Here is a 25,943-nt window from a genome sequence, read left to right on the forward strand (position 1 = left end):
TTTAGATATGTCAATTCTTCCTTCTGAGTTGCTCCTTGCTATTCAATTCAGGCTTCACTACAATAATATAACATTTTGGTGAAAATATACAGCCTAGTAAACCAGCACTGGAGGCCAAGATGGAGAAGATCTCCACAGCCACCATATATTTTCCTTTTGTGCTTAAGTAAGTTGGAACAAAGGACAGCCACACACTGCAAAATACCAGCATGCTGAAGGTGATAAACTTGGCTTCATTAAAGCTGTCAGGTAACTTCCTGGCTAGGAAGGCTACAGAGAAGCTGACAATGGCCAGCAGGCCCATAAACCCCAAGACACAGTAGAACATGGTGACTGACCCTTCATTACATTCCAGAACAATTTCTTTACTCATTGAGTGCATGTCTAAAGCTGGAAATGGGGGAGACGTTGCCAGCCACACAGTACAAAGAGCAGCCTGAATCAAGGAACAGGAAAGAACAATGAAGGTGGCCTGTTGTTTTCCCACCCATTTCCTCATGCTGGACCCTGGTTTGGTGACCATGAAAGCAAGGACCACAATGATTGTCTTTGTCAACACACAAGAAACTGCCACTGAAAAGATGATGCCAAAAGCTGTTTGTCGAAGGAGACATGTCACTTTCTCAGGTCGACCGATGAATAGAAGAGCACAAAGGAAAGCAAACAAGAGGGAGATGAGGAGAGTGTAGGAGAGGTTGCGGTTGTTGGCTTTGACTATGGGAGTTTCCCGGTGCTTAATGAAAATCCAAAGCACCAAAGCTGTAAGGAACGACAAGGAAAGAGCAAAACAGGCCAAAGAGATTCCCAGTGGTTCTCCATAAGACAAGAATTGTATGTTCTTTGGCAGGCAAGAATCCTTTTCCACATTTGGGTAATGATCTGGTGGGCACTGAAAGCATTCATCCATGTCTGAAAAAGAAATGCCATAGGAGCACCACTACATGCGTAATACTAAAATGATCAAAATGAAAATTAAACCTTAAATAAGGGTTTGCCATGTTGAAATATGGAAAAAAACAATTTGGCACACTTTTCATGTAATTATATTATTAGCAACATACAATATTCAATTCCCACCCACCCCCAGATGTTAGGACCTAACTCAACTTCTGAAGCTCAATGTTATCATTTACCGTCAGGATTCTAGCAGATTTTACTTGTTCACATTTTTTAACATCCCAACATGATTTGAACTTCCCATTCTAATATGTCGACTGGAGCAAGGTTGTATTTCAGTTTTAGCGCTTCTCTGAATTTGGAAACATGATTCTTGGGTCTTGCATTTAAGAAAGGCTTAAGGTTCTTTCATATCTCTGAAGGTTTCTGTTTTTTAAACTTTTGATACCTCCATCATCTGAGTGGTGATTCATTTCTCATATATATATATATTGTACATATATATATATATATATATATATATATATATATATATATATATGCTTTCGTAGATTTTCACGGGTACAGGAATGCAGGTTTTGGTGTCTTCGGGTGTCTTCCCGTGTAAGAGTCGGGGTGTCTGGGCGACGTTTCGACGAGGTCTCACTCGTCATCTTCAGGCTGGTGCTTTCGGCTTCTTGTTACTGGAACAGAGCAGAATCTGGTGTTTGAGTTCCTATAAATACTGTTGAGGGGTGTGGTGTATAGCCTCCAACGTTCTGGGCAGGGAGGAAGTTCCTAGATTAGTGTGCCTTTTCTTCTTTTGTTCCTTAATTACTTGAGGGATATCTTGGGTGATTTCATGAGTGATATTCTGAATACCACTGGGTGGGTCATTAAGTGTAGATTAGTTGCTAAAGCTTTCGTGTCTTGACCTCTTGAGCTTGTGAAGAGTTTTTCTGAGAAGATGGCTGTGCTGCATTTAGTTGTGCTCTGGCTTGGCTTCGTGTATAGGGGCGAGCTGTGATTTTGTGCCTTGTGCCAGCCAGATCTGTGTAGGGATTGCAGGGGGGTGCAGCATCCGGAGGTGCCACTATAGTTTGGCTACTGGATGGAGTCTGTAATATGTCTGTGGAGAGGGTCTGGGTTTGGGTCTGGTGTGGTTGATTGGTGACGGCGTTCTGTGTGCCTCTGGTTCTGGTGTCGGTTTTTGTGGGGAGGGCTAATTTCCAGATGTCTGGCAGGCGGGACGTGTCGTCACGCTTGTTCATGTTGTGAGGGTGTTTCTCTATCTCAATGGCTTCCATGATTATTCTCTTGTGGTGATGTTCCATGTTAAAGAGCAATTTGGAATCTGCAAAATTAATTTCGTGTCCTGTTTCTTTCATGTGTTGGAAAAGAGAGGAAGTTTTTTCTTCTTTTTTGACGGCATTCTTGTGTTCTGCGATACGTGCATTTATTCGTCTGTTTGTTTGTCCAATGTACGTGGCTGGGCAGACTTTGCAGGGTATTTCATAGACCCCTTGGTTTTCCAGCTGGATTTTGTCTTTTGGGTTTCTGAGGATATTGGCTATTTTTTGGTTGGTGCAGAAGGCTGTTTTGATATTGTGTTTATGGAGGATTTTGCTAATTTTGTCTGTAGTGCCCTTGATATAAGGAAGGAGGGCCATGCCATTGTTTTCTTCTGTGTCTTGGTTTTTGGGGGGTGTTTCTTTTTGGATTAGCTTCGTAACCCTGTTTTTCTGGTATCCATTGGCGATTAACACATTTGAGAGATTCTGTAACTCAGTTGTCAAGTGGTCTTTGTCAGCCAGGCGTTTGGTTCTGGAGATGAGAGTCTTGGCTACGGAGTTTATTTGTGCAGGGTGGTGGTGTGATTGTGCATGTAAGTAGCGGTTGGTGTGTGTTTTCTTCCGGTAGATAGTGTGTCCTAGGGAGCCATCAGGTTTTTTGTAGATTAGGACGTCAAGAAAGGGGAGTTGGTTGTTGTCTTCTATTTCCATAGTGAATTGTATTTTGGGGTGTAGGCTGTTGAGATGTGTGAGGAAGCTATCTAGTTTTTCTTTCCCGTGTGGCCAAATTACAAAGGTGTCGTCAACATATCTGAGCCAAAGTTTGGGTTTGTGTTCTGACTTGTCTAAAGCATTGGTTTCAAAGTGTTCCATGTACAAATTTGCAATGACCGGTGAGAGGGGTGATCCCATAGGTGCTCCTTCTATCTGTTTGTATCTTTGTCCATTGTGGATGAAGTACGTGTTGGTTAGGCAGTGGTTGGTCAGGTCCAGGATGTATTTGGGGGGATTGTATTTGTTTTGGATGGCTGTCAAGGCTTCATTAATGGGTACTTGAGTGAAGAGAGATACAACATCGAAGCTCACAAGAAGGTCATCGGGATGTAGGTATTGCTTCTTTATTGTTTCTATGAACTGGAAGGAGTTAGTAACGTGTGAAGCGATGGATTCTGCATAGGGCTGAAGTTGCTTAGTGAGAAATTTAGCGAGATTTTGTAGAGGTGAGCCTATGGAGCTGACTATTGGTCTGAGTGGTGTTCCTTCTTTGTGTATCTTGGGGAGACCGTAGAGTTTGGGGCATCTGGATGATTTTTCTCTGGGGATGATTCTTAGCTGGATTTCTTCACTGATAGGAGAGGCTTTTATTTTGGATTTGGTGGTTTTTTCCAGATAGGTGGTGGGATCTGTTTTTATAGGTTGGTAGGTAGGGTCTTGGAGTAGATTTGATAGTTTTGCTTGGTATATATATATATTGTACATAATTACCAGTTGTCAATGGCTTGGACTGATATTATTGAATATATCATGCTGTATCCTCATATCAGGAACCACAACCTTCACTGAATTCTGAACAACTTTCCTGAATTGTCTGAATAACTGAAAACCACAAGGGATGGGAGTGTCAGAATATATTAGTGTTAGTATGTTTTAAAGGCTCTTTACATGATGTCTCTTACCTGTCTGGTTGGAAATCTTCCCTTCTGGACATATAATGCAATCATAGCAGCAAAACGGTTTCCCTTCCTTCTTTGTTTTTTGAAAACTCAAAGGACAATTGGCATTGCAAAGAGAAAGGGGCTGTGCCTGTCCAAAAATGTAAGAGGATAATGTTTTCTATTTTGCAATATTGTATATCCACAATGTATTATATTCTGTTAACTTGCTGAACTATCTCCTTTTACAGTATGGTGGAAGAGGCAAGAGACAAGTAGGAAAGGGCAATCAAGGGCTACTTGCCCTGATGGCTTTGGTTCTTCTCCACAGTTGGAGGCAACTTTTGTTGTTATTGTCATCCAATGCAGTGCACCTCTGGGGGAGAAGTTGAACTGATACATTAGCAGTACGAAACCTGGGCATTGTGCATCGAGCACTGGGTTGCCATGACAAAAAGACACCCTTGCCGACCTCATTGATGTGGTCCAAAGGAAAGCAGAGCCATATTTTACAATTTTGGGTAGGGAAGGAAACAAGCAAGCCCCATCGTGATAGAAGGAACCCTTATGCTGCCTTCCCCCACATGAATATGACCCTCTGTAAATTTATCAAGTTTTATTTTTTTCCAAGTAGTAAATTTGGTGGTAGTAGTGCAATAGTGGATGTAATGAGTGTCACTTAACTGGCAAAACATGGAAGATCTGCACACCCAAGCCCTCACTCCTGCACTGAGCACATGGGCGAACATAGCAGAGAGCTAGGTCAGTATCTGAACCACAAATCATTTTAGAAGTGCTGGATAGGCTACAAAATATGAATTTATCTCACCTGGTTAAACCTGCTGGGCCACACAATGGCTTCTTCACAAATGCTGAACACTTCTTCTTGGGGAGCCATGGGGTCGATCTTTCCAACTTTCACCCTCCGAAAGGACTGGTTTGGAAATGTAACCCAGTTTATAATATCAAATCCAGACTCTAACTCTCCATTTTGGTTGAAGGAAACTTTCCCCCCATCACTATTATTAAATGAGATGCTTTTAACAAAGTGGTTGAGCTGTTTAGAAAAAAAATGGATAGAACAAAAAAGAAAATAAAAGAAAGCCAATGCATAAGGATATACAAAAGACTGATCATCATTCCCACTTGTATACTGAACTGTATAAAAGCTTTATACCAAGTAAAAAAAGATATGGAGAGGGAAAGAGCCCTTGCTGGAACAATGAGAGATACGTACAACAATGAACAGATACACTACTAAAATACAATAATAAAATGTAACAGTGGTACTAATGAAGGAAGTGACTGGGCAGCAGTGGAGCAGGTCAGAATAGTATAGCCACTACTACATTTACAACCGTGACGTGGTGCAGGGCAGAAGCACAAAAAAAAGCTTGTTCCATGCTTATCATTATCACCTTTTGGACTTTCCAAAGAATCTAGATTCTCTGTTTATTCCTTTGCATCTGGTGAGCAGTGGAGATTAGACAAAGTCAAGGAAGAAATTGGATATCTATATCTATTAGCCACAATGACTATATACTTGCTCCAGAAAAAGGGGCATCGTGCCTCTGAACACCAGATTGTTGGGAGTGACCTGTTGTCATAATGTCCTGATTGAGCACAGGTATCATGTTGGCTGCCTTGGGAAACCTTTGGACTGACCCATCACCATTTCTACTCCACTTTTAGCTTGCTCAGAACATTACCTTCCATAACTGTTCATTCTTGAATTTTACTCCTTCATCCACTTTCATTCTTTTTTTGAAGCTACTTGAATGCATGGCATGCAAAGCATGTGCAACCACATAGGCAGCTGTGAAGACACTGTAGCTGTGGCCAGTCATGCTCATTTCAAAAACAGAGGCAGGAAGAGTCTCCAGCTTCTCCTCTCCACTGCAGAGGTCTTCATCCTGTAGGTCTACCATGGAGTTGGGGAACAAACACCCAAAGACCTGTTCCCAGAAGACTCTAACAAAGCCATCTGCTTTCTCCGAGGTGGGGTTTCTCACCTGAAGAAATTTATGGAATCCTACAACCTCACTGGAGTGAATGGCAAAAGATATAGCACCATGGAGGAAGTCTATGTCCCAATCTCTTTGAACAGGAATGGAAGTGAAATCTATCTCGCCTGTCATAATCCACACCTTACTATTTCTCTTTGTTGATATAAGATCATATGCTGAAGCCCTGGGAAAAATCCTCAGGATGATCATGGTCTCGATCTCACCATGAATGACCAATGCATTGACAGTGCTCCTCATAATAATTTCATTCATTTCAAATACCTCTCCCATCAAGTCATCAAAATCACTTAAAAAAGACATTCTGGGAATTCTCACTATGAAATCAAAGCAAATACCTCTCTGGGCAAACATGGAAATAATATTATGTTCAAACCTCTCTCCATTATCATTTTGTCCAGAAATAATCCCAGTCCATGTCCACTTGAAATATAGCAGTAACCAGAGAATTGCCTTATATTGAAGCTTCAAATCTGGGAACACTTTGTAATAGAAAGCAGCTTGGGTTTTCTTATCTAGTGCCGCAGCAGAGCAATACATGATCTAATGGAAATTAAAAAAAGTTAAGGGGGGTTGGTACCAATCACATATAATTTCTCTAGGGAAGACATATGATGCTGCCAACAGTGGCCAGCAGGGTAGGGCAAGTGTGTTCAGAGATTCATTGATGTTTTGGAAAGGTGAGTGGAAGGGGTGAGACAGCAGTGAGGTCTGTACACTCCAAATATCTTGGTGGAATCAATATGACACTCCGACCATTGCTTTTGTAGCAGACTGGCTTCACTGACACTCCCCTGACACTCCCACAATCTGTCCCTATGCTCCCTTTAAGGCATTAGTTTTCCCTTGATTTAATTTCTCTGCTCTATTTTGAGTTCTTGAATGGCATATATTAATGTTCAACAAGCTGTCTGATAGGAAAAGAATTCTTTCTCCTTTGCTCTCCTGCTTAATTTAAATCTAGTACTACCAGACTTTGGCTAAGTAGCTCTGACTCCTGTCTTTATAACTGATTTCATCAAATGAAACAAAACTTTAACTCTTTCTAAGGATTTATTTGTTCTTGCCAACCAATACATCAAACATCAAAAATATGAGTCTCCTCTTCCTGTAAGTTTTGCTATAATCTTATACAGAGAAATAGATTGTGAACAATGTGCACAAAATAGTCGCCAAGGAAGAGAAAGCTGAACACAGATCACCTCTGCAACAACAATGATGGAAGCAGTTAATGGCAAAGTACAAAATCCACACTTCTTATTTTCAGAGTTAGGAAAAGCCTTTACTGCTATTAAAAATCATCTAGAACAATTAACCCAGAAAACACAAAAAATAGGAAACATTCCAAATGCAGCTACAGAACTGAGTGTGAAAAAACACACAATCCTTCTACAATGTCAGAAACCATTAACTAACTTACTTGATGACAAAGAAAATAGGAGACGTCTTTGAATTTAAAATTCTGAGACCCTGCAGATATAATAAATTTCTTACCAACGTGATGGACAACAGAAATGCCAGAAGTCCTCCTAATAGTCAGACATAAAAATTGTTCATTGTCATCTAGCTCCCAACAAAACAAATAAAAATGCAGTATTTTCCCATGATATTATTATTTGCTTTGACAGATTTTTCATTAATGGCAAATTTACGAAAGCCGTCAATGTGAAAGTGGGGGATGTGTATAAAACAACAACAACAACAACAACAACAACAACAACAACAACAACAACAACAACAACATGATCTTGCTGCAAGATCTAAGTACAGAGACACTGAGAAAAAGGCAGACCCTGAACCTGCTACAGAAAAATCTCAGGAACCTCAAATACTTTATTGTTGGAGCTTCTGGGGAAAAAAACATTGGAAATAAAACTGATAAAAAGAAAAGTGTACCAGGAAAGGGATGAGCAAATGGCTTGTTAACCTCTCTTCCTGCACGCTTACATCTTACCTGTGGAATCTTATAAATGGACAGAATATCTGCCATGTAGAGACAGACTTCAGAGACAGGTCCCCCAATGACTGCTCCTGGATTGTTCTGAATATCACATTTGAAGTTGGGGGCTGATTTGCCCAGTCTAGAGAAGAGTTCCATTGAGGCATGATAGGTCCATTTTGCAGTGAAATAGCTATTATAGATATGGAAACCCAGGGTGACATTTGGTAAAATCTGGGGGTTTTCATTGATCTCCTTTACAGCAAATATCAAGGCCAGGATATGCTGGTAGATCTGGGTCACCACCCTGCAATTAGAGTTGCATGCAGTATGACAGTGTATTTACTACAAAATATGACATATACTTTCATTCAGTTCAATGCATTATTACCGAATACACTATAGTACAATGGTTCTGATCTAGGTAAGCATGATGAAATATTGTTCCACCCCATTGCCTTAAAACCAATAAGGACCAAAATTAAAAATTAATCTTTAACTCCCGTCACTGCTCTCTCACAGTTTATTCCTTACAACCAGAAAATTCTTCAATACTCCTAAGCATAAAACAGCATGATCATCACAAGACCGAAGGGTAATGTGGTGTAGCTAGGGCAAATACATGGCATTGCAAAATAACTTTTTTAAAAAAGAAAGAAAGCCTTACACTGTGTCTTCAAAGATGTCATTAGAAGGGCGCTTTGCGAAACTTAGTGGAATGTAAAATCTATATATCTGAGCTATAATGCTGGCAATGATGAAGTCTCCAGGCTGGTAAAACTTGTGAAGAATAGGAAGAGAGTTGCTGACTTTGCATTTGATGTCAGGCGTCTTGAATGCCACCAGAGGCAAAAGGACAACTGCAAATGCCACTATCTTCCATGACAGAATTCCTTCTCCACACCTATTCTCTTGCCTCCACATTATACCTTACTGGGTTCTGTGCTGAGTCTCACAACTTAATTTGAACGGCCTCACCCAGAATGATATGTGACTCAGACTGTACCATCTGAAATGTCCAGTCAGATTTACAAAGCCCTCACCCTCTTAATTTCCAGCACTGAGTTGCCCAGGGGGTAGTTATAGACTCACACTGTCTTGTACTTTTACTCATGATTACTTGGGACTTGAAGAAATAGCATGTAATCACAGTTAATTGGATAATTATAAGGGAGATAATCACCTATTCAGAATTACACTTGCTGTGAGACATTGCAGAAGAAACTATAATCCAGCTCACTGGATTGGCAAGAGATACTGATGCCTCTATGGACTGACAGATTGACCCCTGGGGTCCCTTTCCAGTGTACAATTGTATGATTATGTGACATCCAGAGTAAAAGACTTCGGTATAATGAGATATTCAAAAGAAGAGTACAACAATAGAAACCACAGTTGCCTTGAAAGTTTTCGTTTTGTTTATTTATTCATGCATGCATTCATTAATATTATTGCATTTTTATTTTGGTGTGTCAAGAAGGAATGGAGAGTTAAAAGTTAGACTCTTACAGTTAAACCATCAAATAGGAATTGGAAAGCCCTTAGATAGGTCTTAACTGTCAGATATGGCTCAGACAGGGATTACTTTAGGACCTGAAAAGGGCTTTATTATGGGTTAGCTAGGAAAGGCAACGTAGATTATGAAAGTTCCTGGAAGGGGCTGGGAGTGGGTTTCTGGTTTAAGAAAAGAGAATAGCCATTCTATGGGGAATCAGTTTATTCCGCTGTGTGTTGAAGTGAGAGTTTTATCATCTCTGTGTAAAGAGTTTTTGCTGAAACCAAGTCTTGTGCCATATCAGAATAACAATGAAGCTATAATCCTCATCAACTGTATTTCAATAAAATTACTAAGAGCCTTAACATTACTTTGATGCTCTGGTTGAGTCAGGGCCAGCCCACCCATGAGCCAAGGTGAGGCAAGTGCCTCGAAGGGCAGGATTCACAGGGGAAGCAGAATTGGAACCCAAAGAATACATCACCTGCCGCTGCTGCCACAGTGGCAGCAATGGCTGAGGCACACTACTTAGAAGTCTTTCCTAGCACCCATCTCCCATTACAAAAGTGTGATGATAATGGGGAACTGGAGTCTACTTACATGACAATTTTTGCTGGCATACGTTTCATGGGTTTACCATCTCATGTAACTAAACAAGAGGCATGAAACAGGTGTGTCCCTCCTGGCCTCACCCCATGCCGTCACACCCTGGAATACCCCTTTTAAGAGATGCACACCTCCTCTCTTTGCATTTTATTTGGTGAGGAGAATTTAACAAGAATTTATCACAGATTTTAAAAGGATTACTCCTATATGGCACTGACAGCTTAAATTACATTTGCATTTAGCTGAGGAAATAAAAAAAACACAGAAGTAACATAGACCCCATTTCTAATTAAAATATGACATGGATGAGGGACCCTGAATTTTAGATATGTCAAGTCTTCCTTCTGAGTTGTTCCTTGCTATTCAACTCAGGCTTCACCATAATAATATAACATTTAGGTGAAAATATACAGCCTAGTAACCCAGCACTGGAGGCCAAGATGGAGAAGATCTCCACAGCCACCAAATATTTTCCTTTTGTGCTTAAGTAAGTTGGAACAAAGGACAGCCACACACTGCAAAATACCAGCATGCTGAAGGTGATAAACTTGGCTTCATTAAAGCTGTCAGGTAACTTCCTGGCTAGGAAGGCTACAGAGAAGCTGACAATGGCCAGCAAGCCCATAAACCCCAAGACACAGTAGAACATGGTGACTGACCCTTCATTACATTGCAGAACAATTATTAACACATTGAGTACATGTCTAAATCTGGGAATGGGGGAGAGGTTGACAGCCACACAGTACAAAGAGCAGCTTGAATCAAGGAACAGGAAAGAACAATAGAGGTGGCCTCTTGTTTCCCCACCCATTTCCTCATGCTGGACCCTGGTTTGGTGACCATGAAAGCAAGGACCACAATGATTGTCTTTGTCAATACACAAGAAACTGCCACTGAAAAGATGATGCCAAAAGCTGTTTGTCGAAGGAGACATGTCACTTTCTCAGGTCGACCGATGACTAGGAAAGCACAAAGGAAGGAGAACAAGAGGGAGATGAGGAGAGTGTATGAGAGGTTGCAATTGTTGGCTTTGACTATGGAAGTGTCCCAGTCATTCAGTCTAACCGCCTGCAATGCAGGAATCTCAACTAGATCATCCATGACAGATGGCCACCCAACCTCTGCTTAAAACCTCCAAGGAAGGAGAGTCCACAACCTCTCAAGGAAATCAGTTCCATTTTCAAACAGCTCCTACTCTCAGAAAATTCTTCCAGATGTTTATTTGGAATCTCCTTTCTTGTAACTTGAAGCTATTGGTTCAAGTCCTACCCTCCAGAGCAGGAGAGAACAAGCTTGCTCCAGTTTCCATGTGACAGGCCTCGGGATATTTGAAGACGGCTATCTTCATATCTTCTCCAAGCTAAAAGTGGAGGGAACTATGCAAATATCTGACATTTTGTCATTTCTCCACATTTAAGCATGTAATAAAAATAAAACAATAATTTAAAAAGAGGACGGGTTTTTATTTTAATTCCCAGCCTTGTTTAATTCACTGCTTTGGAAAATTCATCAGTGAAGGAGAAAGAAGAAGGAAGAAGGAAGAGGAAGAAGAGGAGGAGGAAGAGGAAGATTCCCTTTTTTATTTATTTTGTTTGTTTGTTTGTTTGTTTTATATACCACCCTTCCTTTGAGGAACACAGGGCAGTTTGCAGTATAGGATTTAGTACAGGATTTAGCAAAACTGTGTGTTCCAAGAGCAGATGGCAAGGCAGGGTAGTGTCCAGAGCCACCCTAATAATAGCTTTGCTTACCCTTATCTGGATGAAGGTGGGATAGGGCAGAGTAGCAGCAAGGTTGCAGCTGCACGGGCAAACTGTCAAGAGTGCCAGCTTTGCCCTGCCCCATCTCACTACTGCCCTGTCTTGTCCTGCAGCAACACTATTGTTGGGAAGGCCTGTCTTCCACGCTACCCCATCATGTCAGCCCCCCCTCCATCAGCATGTTCTCATTACAACTACAGAATGTGGGTGTTTCCCCTTGGCCCCCTGCCTGCCTCTCCCTGATGCTTGCCCACCCCAATGTGGAAGTACACCAAACACCACTCCTGGCACTCCCGGCCTCCGATCAAAAAACTGGAAATTTGAATTTTTCAAGTAAGGACGGATAAGTAAGGTTGTCATGAAAAGAGACTAGGATAAATGGATTTGGGTGTGGATTAAGGGCTGTATAATACTCAAATAATTATGGACTGGTGCTCTAATACATAAACACAGTGAAGAAGTCTTGGAGTAAATAAGACGGGTTGAATGTTCCCTAATATTGAAGGTAACCTTGTGACGTGGGACTAGAGGAGAACTATTGTAGACTATTATAATATTATTTGGAGAATTTTACTTGGACTTCACACTGAAAAAGAATAATGAACTGGAGCACCCTGGATCAAAGACTGCGAATTACCTAACAGAGGAGGAGCATCTGAATATTAATTTGGACTGAACATTTAACTGTTTTGAAGAACTATTGTATATTTAACTAACAGATGGATAGTTGGAAATCCTTTTTACCTTTTTCTTTTATTTCTGTTATATATTTTTTCTTCCTTTGTTATCTTATTCAATTCTTCAATGCTTTCTATGGCTCTCTCTTTATTCTTTCCTTCTCTTTAGATTAGGTAGGCCTTTTTTGTATTTTATGTTGAATTTTTTTGATTAAAAATGATTTTAAAGGGGAAAAAGAAAAACTGGCTTTCCGCTGTCTCAGCACAAAAGTGTGCCATAAAAGAGGAGGCGGCGGGGGTTCATCATTGAATGGCTAAGAGTCAGAGTGGCACAGTTCTGAGCCATAGAGATTTGGAGTCTTTAGCTGTTTACCAGAAGCTTAGGTTGTATTACCACTGTACACCTTTTCCTATTTTTATATCCATCCCTCTTCTTGACTCTCATCCACCAGTCAGTGTGCTGCTGTCTGCCCCCTGCCCCTCTCAGCACACTGACAAAACTTCGGCAGCGTGACACCAAAAGACGCACATCCCAATTTTCCTCTGACATGTTGGAGGGTGTGGTATTTCTATTTAAATCATTGTACAGTCAAACCTTGGCTCCTGAACGGCTCTGTTTTTGAATGATTCGGTTAGGGAAGTAAAACCCGGAAGTAAATGCTTGAGTTTTCAGATGTTTTCTGGAAGCCTAAGATCCGACATGGTTTCTGCTTGAGTGCAGGAAGCTCCTGCAATGAATTAGAAGCAGTGATTCTGTTGTCGAACGTTTTGTAAACCAAATAGGCTTCTGGAACGGATTACGTTTGACAACCATGGTTTGACTGTATTTTATTATTATTATTATGCCACACCCATCTGACTGGGTTGCCAGTCTCGAAACATCTGGAGGGCCAAGTTTGCCTATGCCTGATCTAAAGCAGTACTACACCACTCGAAGGTTAAACCACAGAGCCTAGGACTTGCTGATCAGAAGGTCGGCAGTTCAAATCCCCACGATGGGGTGAGCTCCCATTCCTTGGTCCCTGCTCCTGTCAACCTAGCAGTTCGAAAGCACATCAAGCGCAAGTAGATAAATAGGTACCACTCCAGCGGGAAGGTAAACGGCGTTTCTGTGCGCTGCTCTGGTTCGCCAGAAGCGGCTTAGTCATGCTGGCCACATGTCCTGGAAACTGTATGCCGGCTCCCTTGGTCAATAAAGCGAGATGAGCACCACAACCCCAGAGTCGGCCACAACTGGACCTAATGGTCAGGGGTCCCTTTACCTTTACCTTACACCACTCGAAACAATCTTCCCCCAAATAATTCTGTGGTTGACAAGATCTCTGGGAATTGTAGCTCTGTGAAGGAAACAGGAATCTCCTAACAACTCTCAGCACCCTTAGCAAACTACAGGTCCCAGGACTCTTTGGGGGGGAAGCCGTGACTGTTTATAGTGATATGATACCACTTTACGTACATAGTGCAGATGGGGCCTGACAGTGGAAGTGAAACATAACCATCAGGGTTAGCTATTACCACCCCTGTAATTATCCAAATCATTGTCATTTATTTGCCAGGGCAAAGCCCCAGACATCTCTAAAAGAAAAGGGGGGAAAGCAAGAAACAATTTTATTATTTATACCCCATCCATCTGGCTTACAGCACATAAAAAATTATCTGAAAACAAATCTGAAATTGTTATATAAACCCCCAACAGTGTCACTTGGGGCTATGGTTCCAGGGACTAAATTTGGCAGAGCTCTGTCTGTCTGAACTGGGCAGTTTCTCCTTTAAGTAGGACAGGTCATGCTTCAGATAAGTGTCACTAGATTAGGATCCAATGTGTGCTTCTGTTCTCCAGTTGACGCTCAAAGTAAAGCACATACATGCCATTTTAATACATGTATTGGCCGAATCAGCTGTCCTCCGAGCCATGTAATTTCAATCCAGCGTGATGCTGTCCTGAGAGACAGACGCCACATCTTACAGGAGCCTTTACCACCAGGAAGCTGAGGTTCTGCGATGTTGCTGTTGTTCTTGTTGCTGCTGCTGCTTTCTCAGATGGTGCACAAAGGACACTCTCTGAAGTGCGCTGGAAACAATCCCATTCATGTCCCATCGGAGTGGTACCAACCTGGCGAAATCCTCATCGGTGGGATTGCCTCTCACACAGTTTACATTTTGCCCAATGTGTCCTTCAAGGAACACCCTTCTAAAGACTGGGTTAAATTTCCGTTGTAAGGATTCTTCTTCTTATTCTTCTTATTATTGTTGTTATTATTATTATTTTAAAAAATAAGGATATAGAATAAAGAAAAACATGAATAAATTAACAAATGTCAAAAGATAAGAAAACAGATATTCAGGACTGAAATCAAAGAACAGGTTTCCATAACCCATCAGTGGTGGGACCAGGAAAGTACCGGTACTGTATTTTTTCATGTATAATGCGCCCCCATGTACAATACACCCCCTATTTTGGGGGACACAAATTTAAGAAAATGGGGGGGCAGAGTTGTCGAGCTTTTTTCAGGGGGGGTATGCCGAAAATAACTAACCCAAATGAAAAACACTGACAATCGTTCGACGAAGCCAACATGTGCCTGCCCTCACAAACAGCAGACGGCAATCGCACGCCCACTTGCTGAAGAAGCAGCCAATCCGAAGCAACCCTTGCCGCAGCAACCAATCACCCACCCAATTTCCACAGCACCAGCCAGTAAAAAGCACTTGACACAGCCACCAATCAGCAACAAAATCGCCAGTGACAAGTACGGTATATTTCTAGGTGTGTGAGTCCCCTCCCCCCCATTAACATTTCTGAAAGAAAAAAATAGTAGTATATGTTAATGACAGGAGCCCAGCAATAGAAGAAGGCGAGTGGGAGGGACAGTTCATTTTGTTTGTTTGTTTGTTTGTTTGTTTGTTTGTTTGTTTGGAGAGGGGTAGCATTTCCCCAACCTGCCACACCTCTGCTGCTACCTACGTACCAAAATCAAATAGAGCACATTGAAGTTCTGAGTAATGAAAAAGGGTTTATGTTATGCTGAACGTTATCGTGACAATACCTAATCCTCTATTAGGACATTGACAAACTGGAACATGTCCAGAGGAGGGCAACCAACATGGTCAAAGGCCTGGAAACGATGCCTTATGAGGAACGGCTAAGGGAGCTGGGCATGTTTAGCCTGGAGAAGAGGAGGTTAAGGGGTGATATGATAGCCATGTTCAAATATATAAAAGGATGTCACATAGAGGAGGGAGAAAGGTTGTTTTCTGCTGCTCCAGAGAAGCGGACACGGAGCAATGGATCCAAACTAGAAGAAAGAAGATTCTACCTAAACACTAGGAAGAACTTCCTGACAGTAACAGCTGTTCGACAGTGGAATTTGCTGCCAAGGAGTGTGGTGGAGTCTCCTTCTTTGGAGGTCTTTAAGCAGAGGCTTGACAGCCATATGTCAGGAGTGCTCTGATGGTGTTTCCTGCTTGGCAGGGGGTTGGACTCGATGGCCCTTGTGGTCTCTTCCAACTCTATGATTCTATGATTCTATGATTAGTGCAAGATCTTTATCATATCCAAATAACAAAGTTAGAGGGTCCATTGGTAACTTGTTGTTACTTTAATGTCAGTTATTGTACACCCCCCCCAAAAAAAATTCTGATTTTAGGATACATCCAGAATATTCTACAACCAGGCATTTGCTTCTTTGCACCTCCTATAGGCATCACTTGCTATATATGGTCATGACTTGATGGGGTTAAGAACAATAACTTACAAAAGCTTTCCTTAAGAATTACACTGACTGCTCTCTGGGGAACGTTTTGAGGAATTCATATTTTTATTTTTTCTTCCCCTACCCACAAAGCAGGCTAGATCCAGTAGGTTGGGGCTATCTCATTTCCAGTTGGGGTTTCAAAAAAAAAATGCATGGAAAATCAGTAACCACTCCTTTGATTATTTAGTCAGTAGAAAGTGTCATATTTTTGCCCAACAGCAGATATTCAAGGTGCCTTGCGATAACAGAAAATTTCAATGCTGTTAAGACTGGAGATGTTAGGGAGTGGACTTTCTGAATGCAACACGTTTTGGGATTCTTCCCATTTAGGGGTACAGCCTTGGCAAATCTCAAAATAAGGAGGAGGAGGCAGGGATTATTATTTTTAAGCAAACTCCACTATAAATAATATTTGTTGTTTCTTACTGCACAAAAGCACACTGTTCGGCACACACTATGCAACTATATGGGCAACTGAGCAGGAGATGACCATTGTCCCTTTTCCTCATTTTCAACGATGCTCCTACATTTCATCACCTCCTTAGGTTCAGGCACCTGGTGCCCTCCAGACTACAACTGCCACCACCCTTGTCCACTGACCATACTATGTGAGGCTGATGGGAGCTGTAGTCCAAAGCATCCAGAGGGCATCAGGCTGGCAAAGGGTGTATTAGCGGCACAATGAACCATTTCTGTGATACCATGGTTATTGTATGGCTTTATTTACAGAGTGGTGACAAAATTCTACCAGCACATCCTGGCCATGGTTTTTGCTGTAGAAGAGATCAATGAAAATCCCAGCATCTTGCTTAATGTCACTCTTGGGTTCCACATCTATGACAGCAATTCCATTGCAAGGAATACCTACCGGGCCACGTTGGACCTGCTCTGCAATTCACTCCAGTTCTTCCCAAACTATAACTGTGGCATCCAGAAAAAGCTTGTGGCCGTCATCGGAGGACTTAGCTCTGCTACGACCGCACACATGGCGAAGGTCTTGAGCCTTTACAAGACCCCCCAGGTAGGGCATTCGGCTGTGGGGATTTCCCCTGATCTCATACCCTTTTCTTTCTGGTAGCATGCTCATTAATTAGGAGGAGGAGGAAGAATAATGCTGCGTGGGGTTTGAGAGAAAATGAGATATTTGCAGAGAGGTACAAAATGGAGCTTTGAGCATATATCTCTTTATAAAGGGGATCTCAAGGCTGCCTGTTTAATATCCATATTCATCCCAGAAAACTGTCTTGCCTGCTTTATCTGGCAGAGGTTCATGGCAAACTGAAATTTGCTGCCCTGATGTTAACTTAGGCTGCAGTATGCATGCTTACTCTAGAGTACGGATAAGGGATAATAATAATTCCGGGGTTGTATGCGTTCTGCTCTGCAACTCTTGGAACAATGTGAGAGCCAGAGTACAGTAAGCTCCTCATTCCCACCATCATATGTCTTTTCCTGAAGGTTTTTGTTCTTTTGTAAACCTTGGAGTCTGTCACGGTCCGGGTTACAGGCCGTCGGAGTCCTGGCTTGGTATGTCGGGACCAGGGTAGAGGTCATGAAGCAGGAATCAGCAGTCCAGTCAGGAAGCCAAGAGTCCACAAATCAGGAAACCAGGAGTCAGGACGCCAAGGGTCCAAGAGTCAGGATACCAGGAGTCAGGAAGCTGAAGCACACATAGGTGGGTAGCGTGTTGCTGTGGCAAAGAGCCAGAGGGAAATGCTGGTCTTTTCGACCCCTCCCGGCCCTTGCCACCAGGTGCTATGAGTCTTCTGCCAAGCCTCACCTGTGTGGCCACGCCTTGCCCTTCCAGGCCAAACTCAGGAAGGCCCCAGTCCTGCGAGGCCCTACTAGTCACAGGGCCTGGCTCCTGCACGCACTCCTGACAGAGTCTCTCCAAGCCTGCTAATATCTCCTTCCTGTGTGTGAATGCAGCCATTTTGGCATCACCAAAATAGAGCCTCCACCATCATTTTATGGCTCTATTTAAAAACTAGAGTAATAAGAATAAATAAATAAATAATTAAAAGTATAATATGTGATGAGGTGTTTCTTCTATTTCACCTCTGAAATTTCTGTCATCTCCCCTGCCCTCCCTGCCCAGCTGTCATATGGCTCATTTGAACCAGGAGTGAGTGGTGAATCTCATTTTCCTTCCTTTTACCACATGGCTCCCAATGAAGCACTTCAATATCAGGGAATTGCCCACCTACTTTTGCATTTTGGGTGGAGATGGGTAGGTCTCATCACTATAGATGACGACAGTGGAGAACATTTCTTGGATGCTTTGGAACCAGTTCTTTCCCATTTAAGAATCTGTCTGGCCTTCACAGAAAGAATTAAAAAGAATATGAGGATGACCAGCGTACAAAAAATTTTCGAGCACATTTTTAATAATACCCCACTTTTCATGAAAAGCAAAGCCAATGCCATTGTTGTATATGGAGAATCTACCACCATGCAAGCGGTGGCAACTATTGTGTGGTTGACGATGGAGTTTATTCCTCTAATACGTCCTGGTTCTGTAGAGATGTATTCTGCAGGAAAGGTGTGGATTACAACAGCCCAAATCGATTTCACATTTAGTCCTTTCCAAAGGTTTCTTGATATGCAAATGTTCCATGGTTCAATCTCCTTCACAATTCACTCTATGGAAGTTCAAGGCTTCCAAGAATTTGTTCAGGGTGCAAACCCTTATTATGCATACGGAGATGGTTTTATCAAGGATTTTTGGGAACAAGCATTTATTTGCTCTGTTTCAAACTCCTCTGAGTCACCAAACATCACTGACACATGTACCGGAGAAGAGAGTCTGGAGAATCTTCCTGCACCTTATTTTGAAATGAGCATGACTGGCCACAGCTACAGTATCTACAATGCAGTCTATGCCCTGGCACGTGCCATACATAGTATGTACAGCTCTAGATCCAGTCACAGAGCAATGAAATATGGAGGTAGCCTGACACATCTAAATATGGAACCCTGGAAGGTAATGTCTCCCCAGTGTCCCTGAATGTCATGTGGTTTGGTGTGAAATGTTCAGCTTAGGGATGGGAGAATCCATCAATTTCATCTTTTCTCAGATGCACATTTTTCCAGTCTTAAGTTCCATTCACCATCAGTTTGCAATAATAAAAAAGTCTTCATGAAAGTTCATCAGCATTTTAGCATGCATCCCCCCCTTTTTTGCAAATGATTTTCCCTGGCAGAATGTATTCTGTATGTAATGTACACAAATATATTCATTTTTGCATATACTTTCCCCTAATGTACACACATTATGGGAGGAACCGCATTGCAAAATTCAAGGAAAGGCAAATTTAGAAGAAAAGCTGTGTTTTGAATCACATGTTATTTTAGGAAGTGCGATTTAGGGAGGTTCGCATTAACACCCAAATTAAACTGAATTTCCCATCCCTATGACTAGCATGCCATGTTGCAAAATTATCTGGGGGTAAATAGATCATTGAGTGTATTCCAAGACTTAAAAAGTTCTTCAATTCTCTCATGCGAAGCTCCACTCATTTCTTCAGAGGATCTCATTCAACAACAGTGCTGGAGATGAAATTAGATTTAATGAACGTGGAGAATTAGAAGCCGGTTTTGATGTTACCAACTTGATCACTTTCCCAAATCAATCCTATGTCAGGATCAAAGTAGGAAGTCTGGATCCTCAGGCTCCTCCAGAGAAAGTGTTCACCATTGATGAGGAAAAAATTCAGTGGCATGGAGAATTCACCAAAGTAAGACAATAGCTACACTCCCTCTCTAATATGAAAATAAAGTAGTAGATAGGTAGCCGTGTTGGTCTGCCATAGTCAAAATAAAATAAATTCCTTCCAGTAGCACCTTAAAGACCAACTAAGTTAGTTCTTGGTATGAGCTTTCGTGTGCATGCACACTTCTTCAGATAGGTTGATGGACTTCCATTTCATGCGGCTCAATGTGGTGCCTTCCATGGTTCCAGTAGTAGATAGGTAGCCGTGTTGGTATCTGAAGAAGTGTGCATGCACACGAAAGCTCATACCAAGAACTAACTTAGTTGGTCTTTAAGGTGCTACTGGAAGGAATTTATTTTATTATGAAAATAAAGGTTATCCACCAGCAACACAATCTATGTATCTATTCAGATTTAAGTCCAAGTTCAATGGGGCTCATTCTCAGGTCCGTGAGTAGAGAATTACAGCGTAAAATGGGTGGACAACAGATTTAAAGTGGGTGAAATGAAGCATTTATTCATCCTTTGCCAGGTAAATATTTTTTGTTGGGGTTTTTTGAAATTAAGTAGTACAGAATGTTGTGGCGGCAACTAGCGGTGATGATCATGAAGAGAACTACAAGGTAATAAGGATTGTTGTTGTTTAGTCGTTTAGTCGTGTCTGACTCTACGTGACTCCATGGACCAGAGCACGCCAGGCATTTCTGTCTTCCACTGCCTCCCGCAGTTTGGTCAAACTCATGCTGGTAGCTTCGAGAACACTGTCCAACCATCTCGTCCTCTGTCGTCCCCTTCTCCTTGTGCCCTCCATCTTTCCCAACATCAGGATCTTTTCCAGGCAGTCTTCTCTTCTTGTGATGTGGCCAAAGTATTGGAGCCTCAGCTTCACGATCTGTCCTTCCAGTGAGCACTCAGGGCTGATTTCCTTCAGAATGGATAGGTTTGATTTTCTTGCAGTCCATGGGACTCTCAAGAGTCTCCTCCAGCACCATAATTCAAAAGCATCAATAAGGATTAGAAAGAATAATTTGGAGGTTTAAAGGAACAGAGTGAGGCTGTTTGCAAAAGGGTTTCAAACATCCCCGTGTTGTACTTCATAGTCCCGACAAGAAGCATCAGCTTCTGATATCGCTATGATGTTAGATGATTGACAGATGGACAGTCGCACCCACATTTGATGGACAGATGGAGAGTCACCCTGTCCCATTTGGCCTGCTAGGAGTGGGGAAATAACCATTTGACCTACCAACCAGAAAAGATAAAATGCCATCATTTCATAGCAGCAGTTCACTTGCTTAACCTCTCTCACCACCAAAGGAATACAAGTGAATAGCAAAAAGGACCCACAGAAGCGACACTGACACAAAACCCCACACAAACACTACCGTATTTTTTGCTCTATAAGACGCACTTTTTCCTTCCTAAAAAGTAAGGGGAAATGTGTGTGCATCTTATGGAGCGAATGCCGGCTGCGCAGCTATCCCAGAAGTCAGAACAGCGAGAGGGATCGCTGCGCAGCGCTCCCTCTTGCTGTTCTAGCTTCTGGCTTAGCACCTCTGTCCCTTCCCCCACCTCCTGGAAAAGCCCCCAAGAGCTGCACTCCCTGTCACGAGCTGTGTGGAGCGTGTGTGCGGCTCTTGGGGGCTTTTCCCCAAGGAGGGAGAAGGGCAGCCTGTCAAAAGCCCCAAAGATCCGCACACACGGTCCACGTGGCTCGTGAAAGGGAGCGCTGAGCAGAGCCTGGGATGCAGACAGGCTCTGCTCAGCACTCCCTTTAAAGAATATATTTTTCTTGCATTCCCCCTCTAAAAACTAGGTGGGTCTTATGGTCAGGTGCGTCTTATGGAGCGAAAAATACAGTAAGTAGAATAGAAGCATTGCCACCCCACCCCACCCCACCTCTTTCCCCTTTTCTTCCTAATGTACCACTAATGTCTCAGCAAATGAAACTGATCTGTAGAAAATGTAACATGGAAAAAGAGACATTGCATATACTTTTGTAAACCAAGAAATCTTTAATATTTTTTTTAAAAAAACACACCAATAAACACCAGCTGGTGAAAACAAAATACAATTTTCCCCAGTCTTCTGTCGTTTATGGACAGGTGCCCCCCGTCTCGGTGTGCAATGACTGCTGCCAGCCTGGTTATCAGAAGATCACAAAGGAGGGTGCACCATCTTGCTGCTACACCTGTTCTCCATGCCAAGAAGGGAAGATTTCAGCTCTGGAGGGTAAGTGACAAAGAGCACGGTATTCTCAAGCAAATGAAAAGTGAGAACCAAAGATGTCCAGAGAAATGAGAGTTGAACTTTGAACAGGCACTCAAATCTCACCTCTGCATAGAGAGAGCTACTGTTCCTCAACCCCAGAATTCCCACCTGTCAAATTAGAGCCACCATTGTGAGAAGACATGTGGTAAGGCAGGGATGGGGAACCTGTGACCCTCCAGATCCTCCTGGACTCCAGCTCCCATCTGGCCCAGCCAGCACAGCCAATGGTCGGGGTGATGGGTGTTGTAGTCCAGCAACACCTAAAGGGCCAGTCAGACCAAGTTCATCCTTCCAAGGAAACCATGCTGATTGTCACTTGGTGGTTGGGGCGTAGTGTCCTCTTTTGCCACTAGAGGTGAAGCGGGAAGTGCTGCCAACACTGCCCACTCTACTGCTGCTGTGTGGCCTTCCAGGCAGCATCGGTTTGCATGAGATCTCACCCCAAATGGATGCAATCTGGCCCCAAATCGACACCAATGGTGGTGGTGCTTTTCCGCTGCTAGCAAGGGCAGTGAGGCAAGTGGGGCACCCATAGAAGTGCCACCCGGGGGTCTTCTACCACCAAATGCAGCGGCCTCACCCTGCCTAATGGCTGGGCCAGCGCTGCTTGGTGGCAACACGGAAGTGGACTTTCGTGGTGGCAGCACCTACCCTTGTACCCTCCCCTGAGTGGTTTGAGAAGCAGCTACAGTAATCAGCTTTAAATGTTTCTTTGAAAGCATATATGCTTACATAGGCTTTCCTGGAGTCAGATTCCTTCATTTCAAACTTTTTTTTTAATCTAAAGTAAATATTGGCACTCTGTTTTCATTTAAGAAGTTTTATTTGATTGCTGTTGTATTTTAATATGACTTGATTCCGCCTCGTCCTGATTATATTTCATGTAAACCACTTCGAGATTTCTTTCTATATGGATTTTACAAATCAACCAATGTAAGCACACCACTGGCAATTGGATAGTTCTTCCGGCATGGACTTATCCTGCTGGATTTAACAAGGTATCTATCAAGTTAGCAGGAAGGCAGGAATTCCCACTCTATCCCAGTCACCCTACAGCTATGCTTGTAACAACCAGGGAAGTCCCTGGTCACCTCTACAAATATGTAAATATATGAATTGTCACTGAGACTTATCAACTCCTCCTTTTCTCAGACACAGACTCTTGTTTCCAGTGCTCTGAAGATCAGCATCCAAATGAGGCTCAAAATCGATGCATCCCTAAGATTGTAAGTTTCCTCTCTTACGAAGAACCTTTGGGGATCAGCATGGCTTTGTTTGCCATCTCTTTTTCCCTGGTAACTTCCTTAGTGTTGGGAACTTTTATTAAACACCGGAACACGCCTATTGTCAAAGCCAATAACCGGAGCCTCAGCTACACTCTCCTCGTCTCCCTCCTGCTCTGTTTCCTCTGTCCACTGCTGTTCATTGGCCAACCTGGGAAAGTGATTTGCATGCTCAGGCAACCATCATTCAGCATCACCTTCTCTGTGGCTGTTTCGTCTGTCTTGGCCAAAACCATGACAGTGCTTCTTGCCTTCTTGGCCACTAAACCAGGTTCCAGGATGAGCAAATGGGTGGGGAAAAGGCTAGCAACTTCCATCGTTCTTTGTTGCTCCCTTGTTCAAGTTGGCATTTCGACAGCATGGCTGGGATCGGCTCCCCCCTTCCCAGATTTTGACATGCACTCATTGGCAGGTGAGGTCATAGTTGAATGTAATGAAGGCTATGCCACCTTCTTCTACTGTCTACTGGCCTTTATGGGTTTGCTAGCTGTCGTCAGCTTCACTTTGGCTTTCCTAGCCAGGAAGCTTCCAGATGCTTTCAACGAAGCCAAATTTATCACCTTCAGCATGTTGGTTTTCTGCAGTGTTTGGGTATCCTTTGTTCCAACCTACCTGAGCACTAAGGGGAAATACATGGTGGCAGTGGAGATCTTCTCCATTTTGGCCTCTGGGGCTGGACTGCTGAGCTGTATCTTTTTCCCCAAATGCTTTGTCATTATGATGAGGCCTGAGCTGAACAATAGACAACAGTTAATAAGGAGAAATAAATAAATGACCTGAAGTGCCACCTGTCTCTTGTCATGTCTTCACACAGAAAGAAGCATGGTGCAAAAACACTGCAGTTAGGCACAGCACCAAGAGAAGGTGCCCCAGACTATAGCCCTATTAGGCAGTCTGTGATGACTTTCCTCCCCTGGTACCAGAGGTTTTCACTTTTTAGCAATCTAGGGCAGACCAAGGGAGCCAATGGTGCCCTCTCAAATTTGGTATTATTCAGTTTATTGTCAGCTAACCTTCATAAGCTAACTTTAAAGCACAATGGAGGGGGGCCATATTCCCTCATTTGCTCTCCTTCTTGGGGGCCACTTCTCAGTGGTGAGCAGGACTGGAGACAAAATTGGATGGAAATTCGCCCAAATCTACACTACCAACACAGGTTGCCATATGTCTGGATTTTCCTGGACATCTCAGCAATTCCTGCCCAAACAGTTTCCTTTTTTTTTTAAAAAAAGATATTTATTAAGATTTTCAAAATATTACAAAATAAAAACAGAAAAAAGAAAAATACAAAATAAAAATAGTTAAAAACGATTAAATCTTTCAATGACTTATCTTTCATTTGCTTATTTCCCGGACCTCCTCACGCCTCCCTTTTCTGTATTCCAGTTCAGTTTGTTAGTTCAGCAAATCCCTCCCCTCTTTGTTTATCCTAGTCTTCAATCTTAAAATATTGTAACATTAGATTTTTACCTATTAATAGTTCATTTTCTCTTATTCCCTTATAACATTACAGCTATAAACCACTTAGTTTCTATCCAACATCATTCTAACATTCATTAATTTTACAATATTTCTGTAAATAGTCTTTAAACGTTTTCCAATCTTCTTCCACCGACTCTTCTCCCTGGTCTCGGATTCTGCCAGTCATTTCTGCCAGTTCCATATAGTCCTGCCCAAACAGTTTCCGACAGCTGAATCCCGGCTATGTCCAGGAAATTCTGAAAGTATGGCAACCCTAATAATTAACAAACAATTATTATTATTTCCATCTTGTGCTGAAATGACTTCAAAGCAATCCATTACAGTCTGTGGCATTCTAACAGGACGGCCCCTCTAGAATTTCTCTCTCTCTCTCTCTCTCTCTCTCACACACACACACACACACACACACACACGAGAATTTGTAACTCTGTCTGTTCTTGGCTCCCCAAAACAAAACTCCATCAATACAGGACTTAGCATTTTACACTGCAGTATGGGACAATCCTGTATTACACAGGACAGGTGGCAACCCTAGCTAAGATGGAAGAGCTCTCAGCATTAACACCCCAACAGATCTTGCTTCTTGATTAGTCACAGCGTTGGATCCATTGTCTCCCAAGATACAGGGATGACAACACAGATCAAGCATGTCTCTGCCTCTCCAGCTTCTCTGCTCAGCTCACTCACAACACACTCGCCTAAAATTCTCTCCAGCTGGCAGTTAAGTGAGAGGGGGAAAGCCCTATGGCACAGAGAAACTTCTTTGGTTATGCTGATGAAGGTACTTAAGTGGCCAGCAATGACCATTGGTTTAACAATATAATTCTCTATCTGCTTTTAACTCTTACTAGATACTAGACCCTAAGAATTCCAAGGAACTCAGGGTATCATACAGACTCACCCCTCCAAACCTACAGCAATACTGTCTGAGCCAAACCATACAAGACCCAAAGAATTTGTGTTAGAACCTGAGGTGGGGGAGGAATCTGGATCCTAACATAAAATAGAAAGTAGAAGACCAAGCAGGGAAAGACTGACAGCCAGGTATTAAGAGTGTGTGTGTGTGTGTGTGTGTGTGTGTGTGTGTGTGTGATGGGCTTCCTCTTCATATGTACATTT

At 42.5% G+C, this 25,943-nt stretch overlaps 2 protein-coding genes across 2 annotated transcripts; one reads left to right on the forward strand and one right to left on the reverse strand.

Annotated features, from left to right (window-relative positions):
* Positions 1 to 10: 10 nt before the first annotated feature.
* LOC309516870 (vomeronasal type-2 receptor 26-like) lies at positions 11 to 11,774 on the reverse strand (the record flags this gene model as incomplete). The annotated part of the gene is made up of 4 exons (XM_082195821.1): positions 11,636 to 11,774; positions 4,650 to 4,877; positions 3,845 to 3,971; positions 11 to 909 (listed from the first exon to the last, which is right to left on the reverse strand). The coding sequence occupies exons 2-4, from the start codon at positions 4,716 to 4,718 to the stop codon at positions 11 to 13; spliced, it is 1,095 nt and encodes a 364-aa protein (XP_082051947.1). The 5' UTR covers positions 4,719 to 4,877; positions 11,636 to 11,774.
* Positions 11,775 to 14,322: 2,548 nt separating this feature from the next.
* LOC309516472 (vomeronasal type-2 receptor 116-like) lies at positions 14,323 to 24,365 on the forward strand (the record flags this gene model as incomplete). Its single annotated transcript, XM_082195238.1, has 5 exons — positions 14,323 to 14,537; positions 16,806 to 17,097; positions 19,604 to 19,813; positions 21,894 to 22,020; positions 23,212 to 24,365. 5 exons carry the CDS (start codon positions 14,323 to 14,325, stop codon positions 24,111 to 24,113), a joined length of 1,746 nt encoding a protein of 581 aa, XP_082051364.1. The 3' UTR covers positions 24,114 to 24,365.
* Between the last annotated feature and the right edge of the window lie 1,578 nt (positions 24,366 to 25,943).

The sequence above is a fragment of the Podarcis vaucheri genome (genome assembly GCF_965113315.1).
Source record: "Podarcis vaucheri genome assembly, chromosome: 13".
Lineage (NCBI taxonomy): Eukaryota > Metazoa > Chordata > Lepidosauria > Squamata > Lacertidae > Podarcis > Podarcis vaucheri.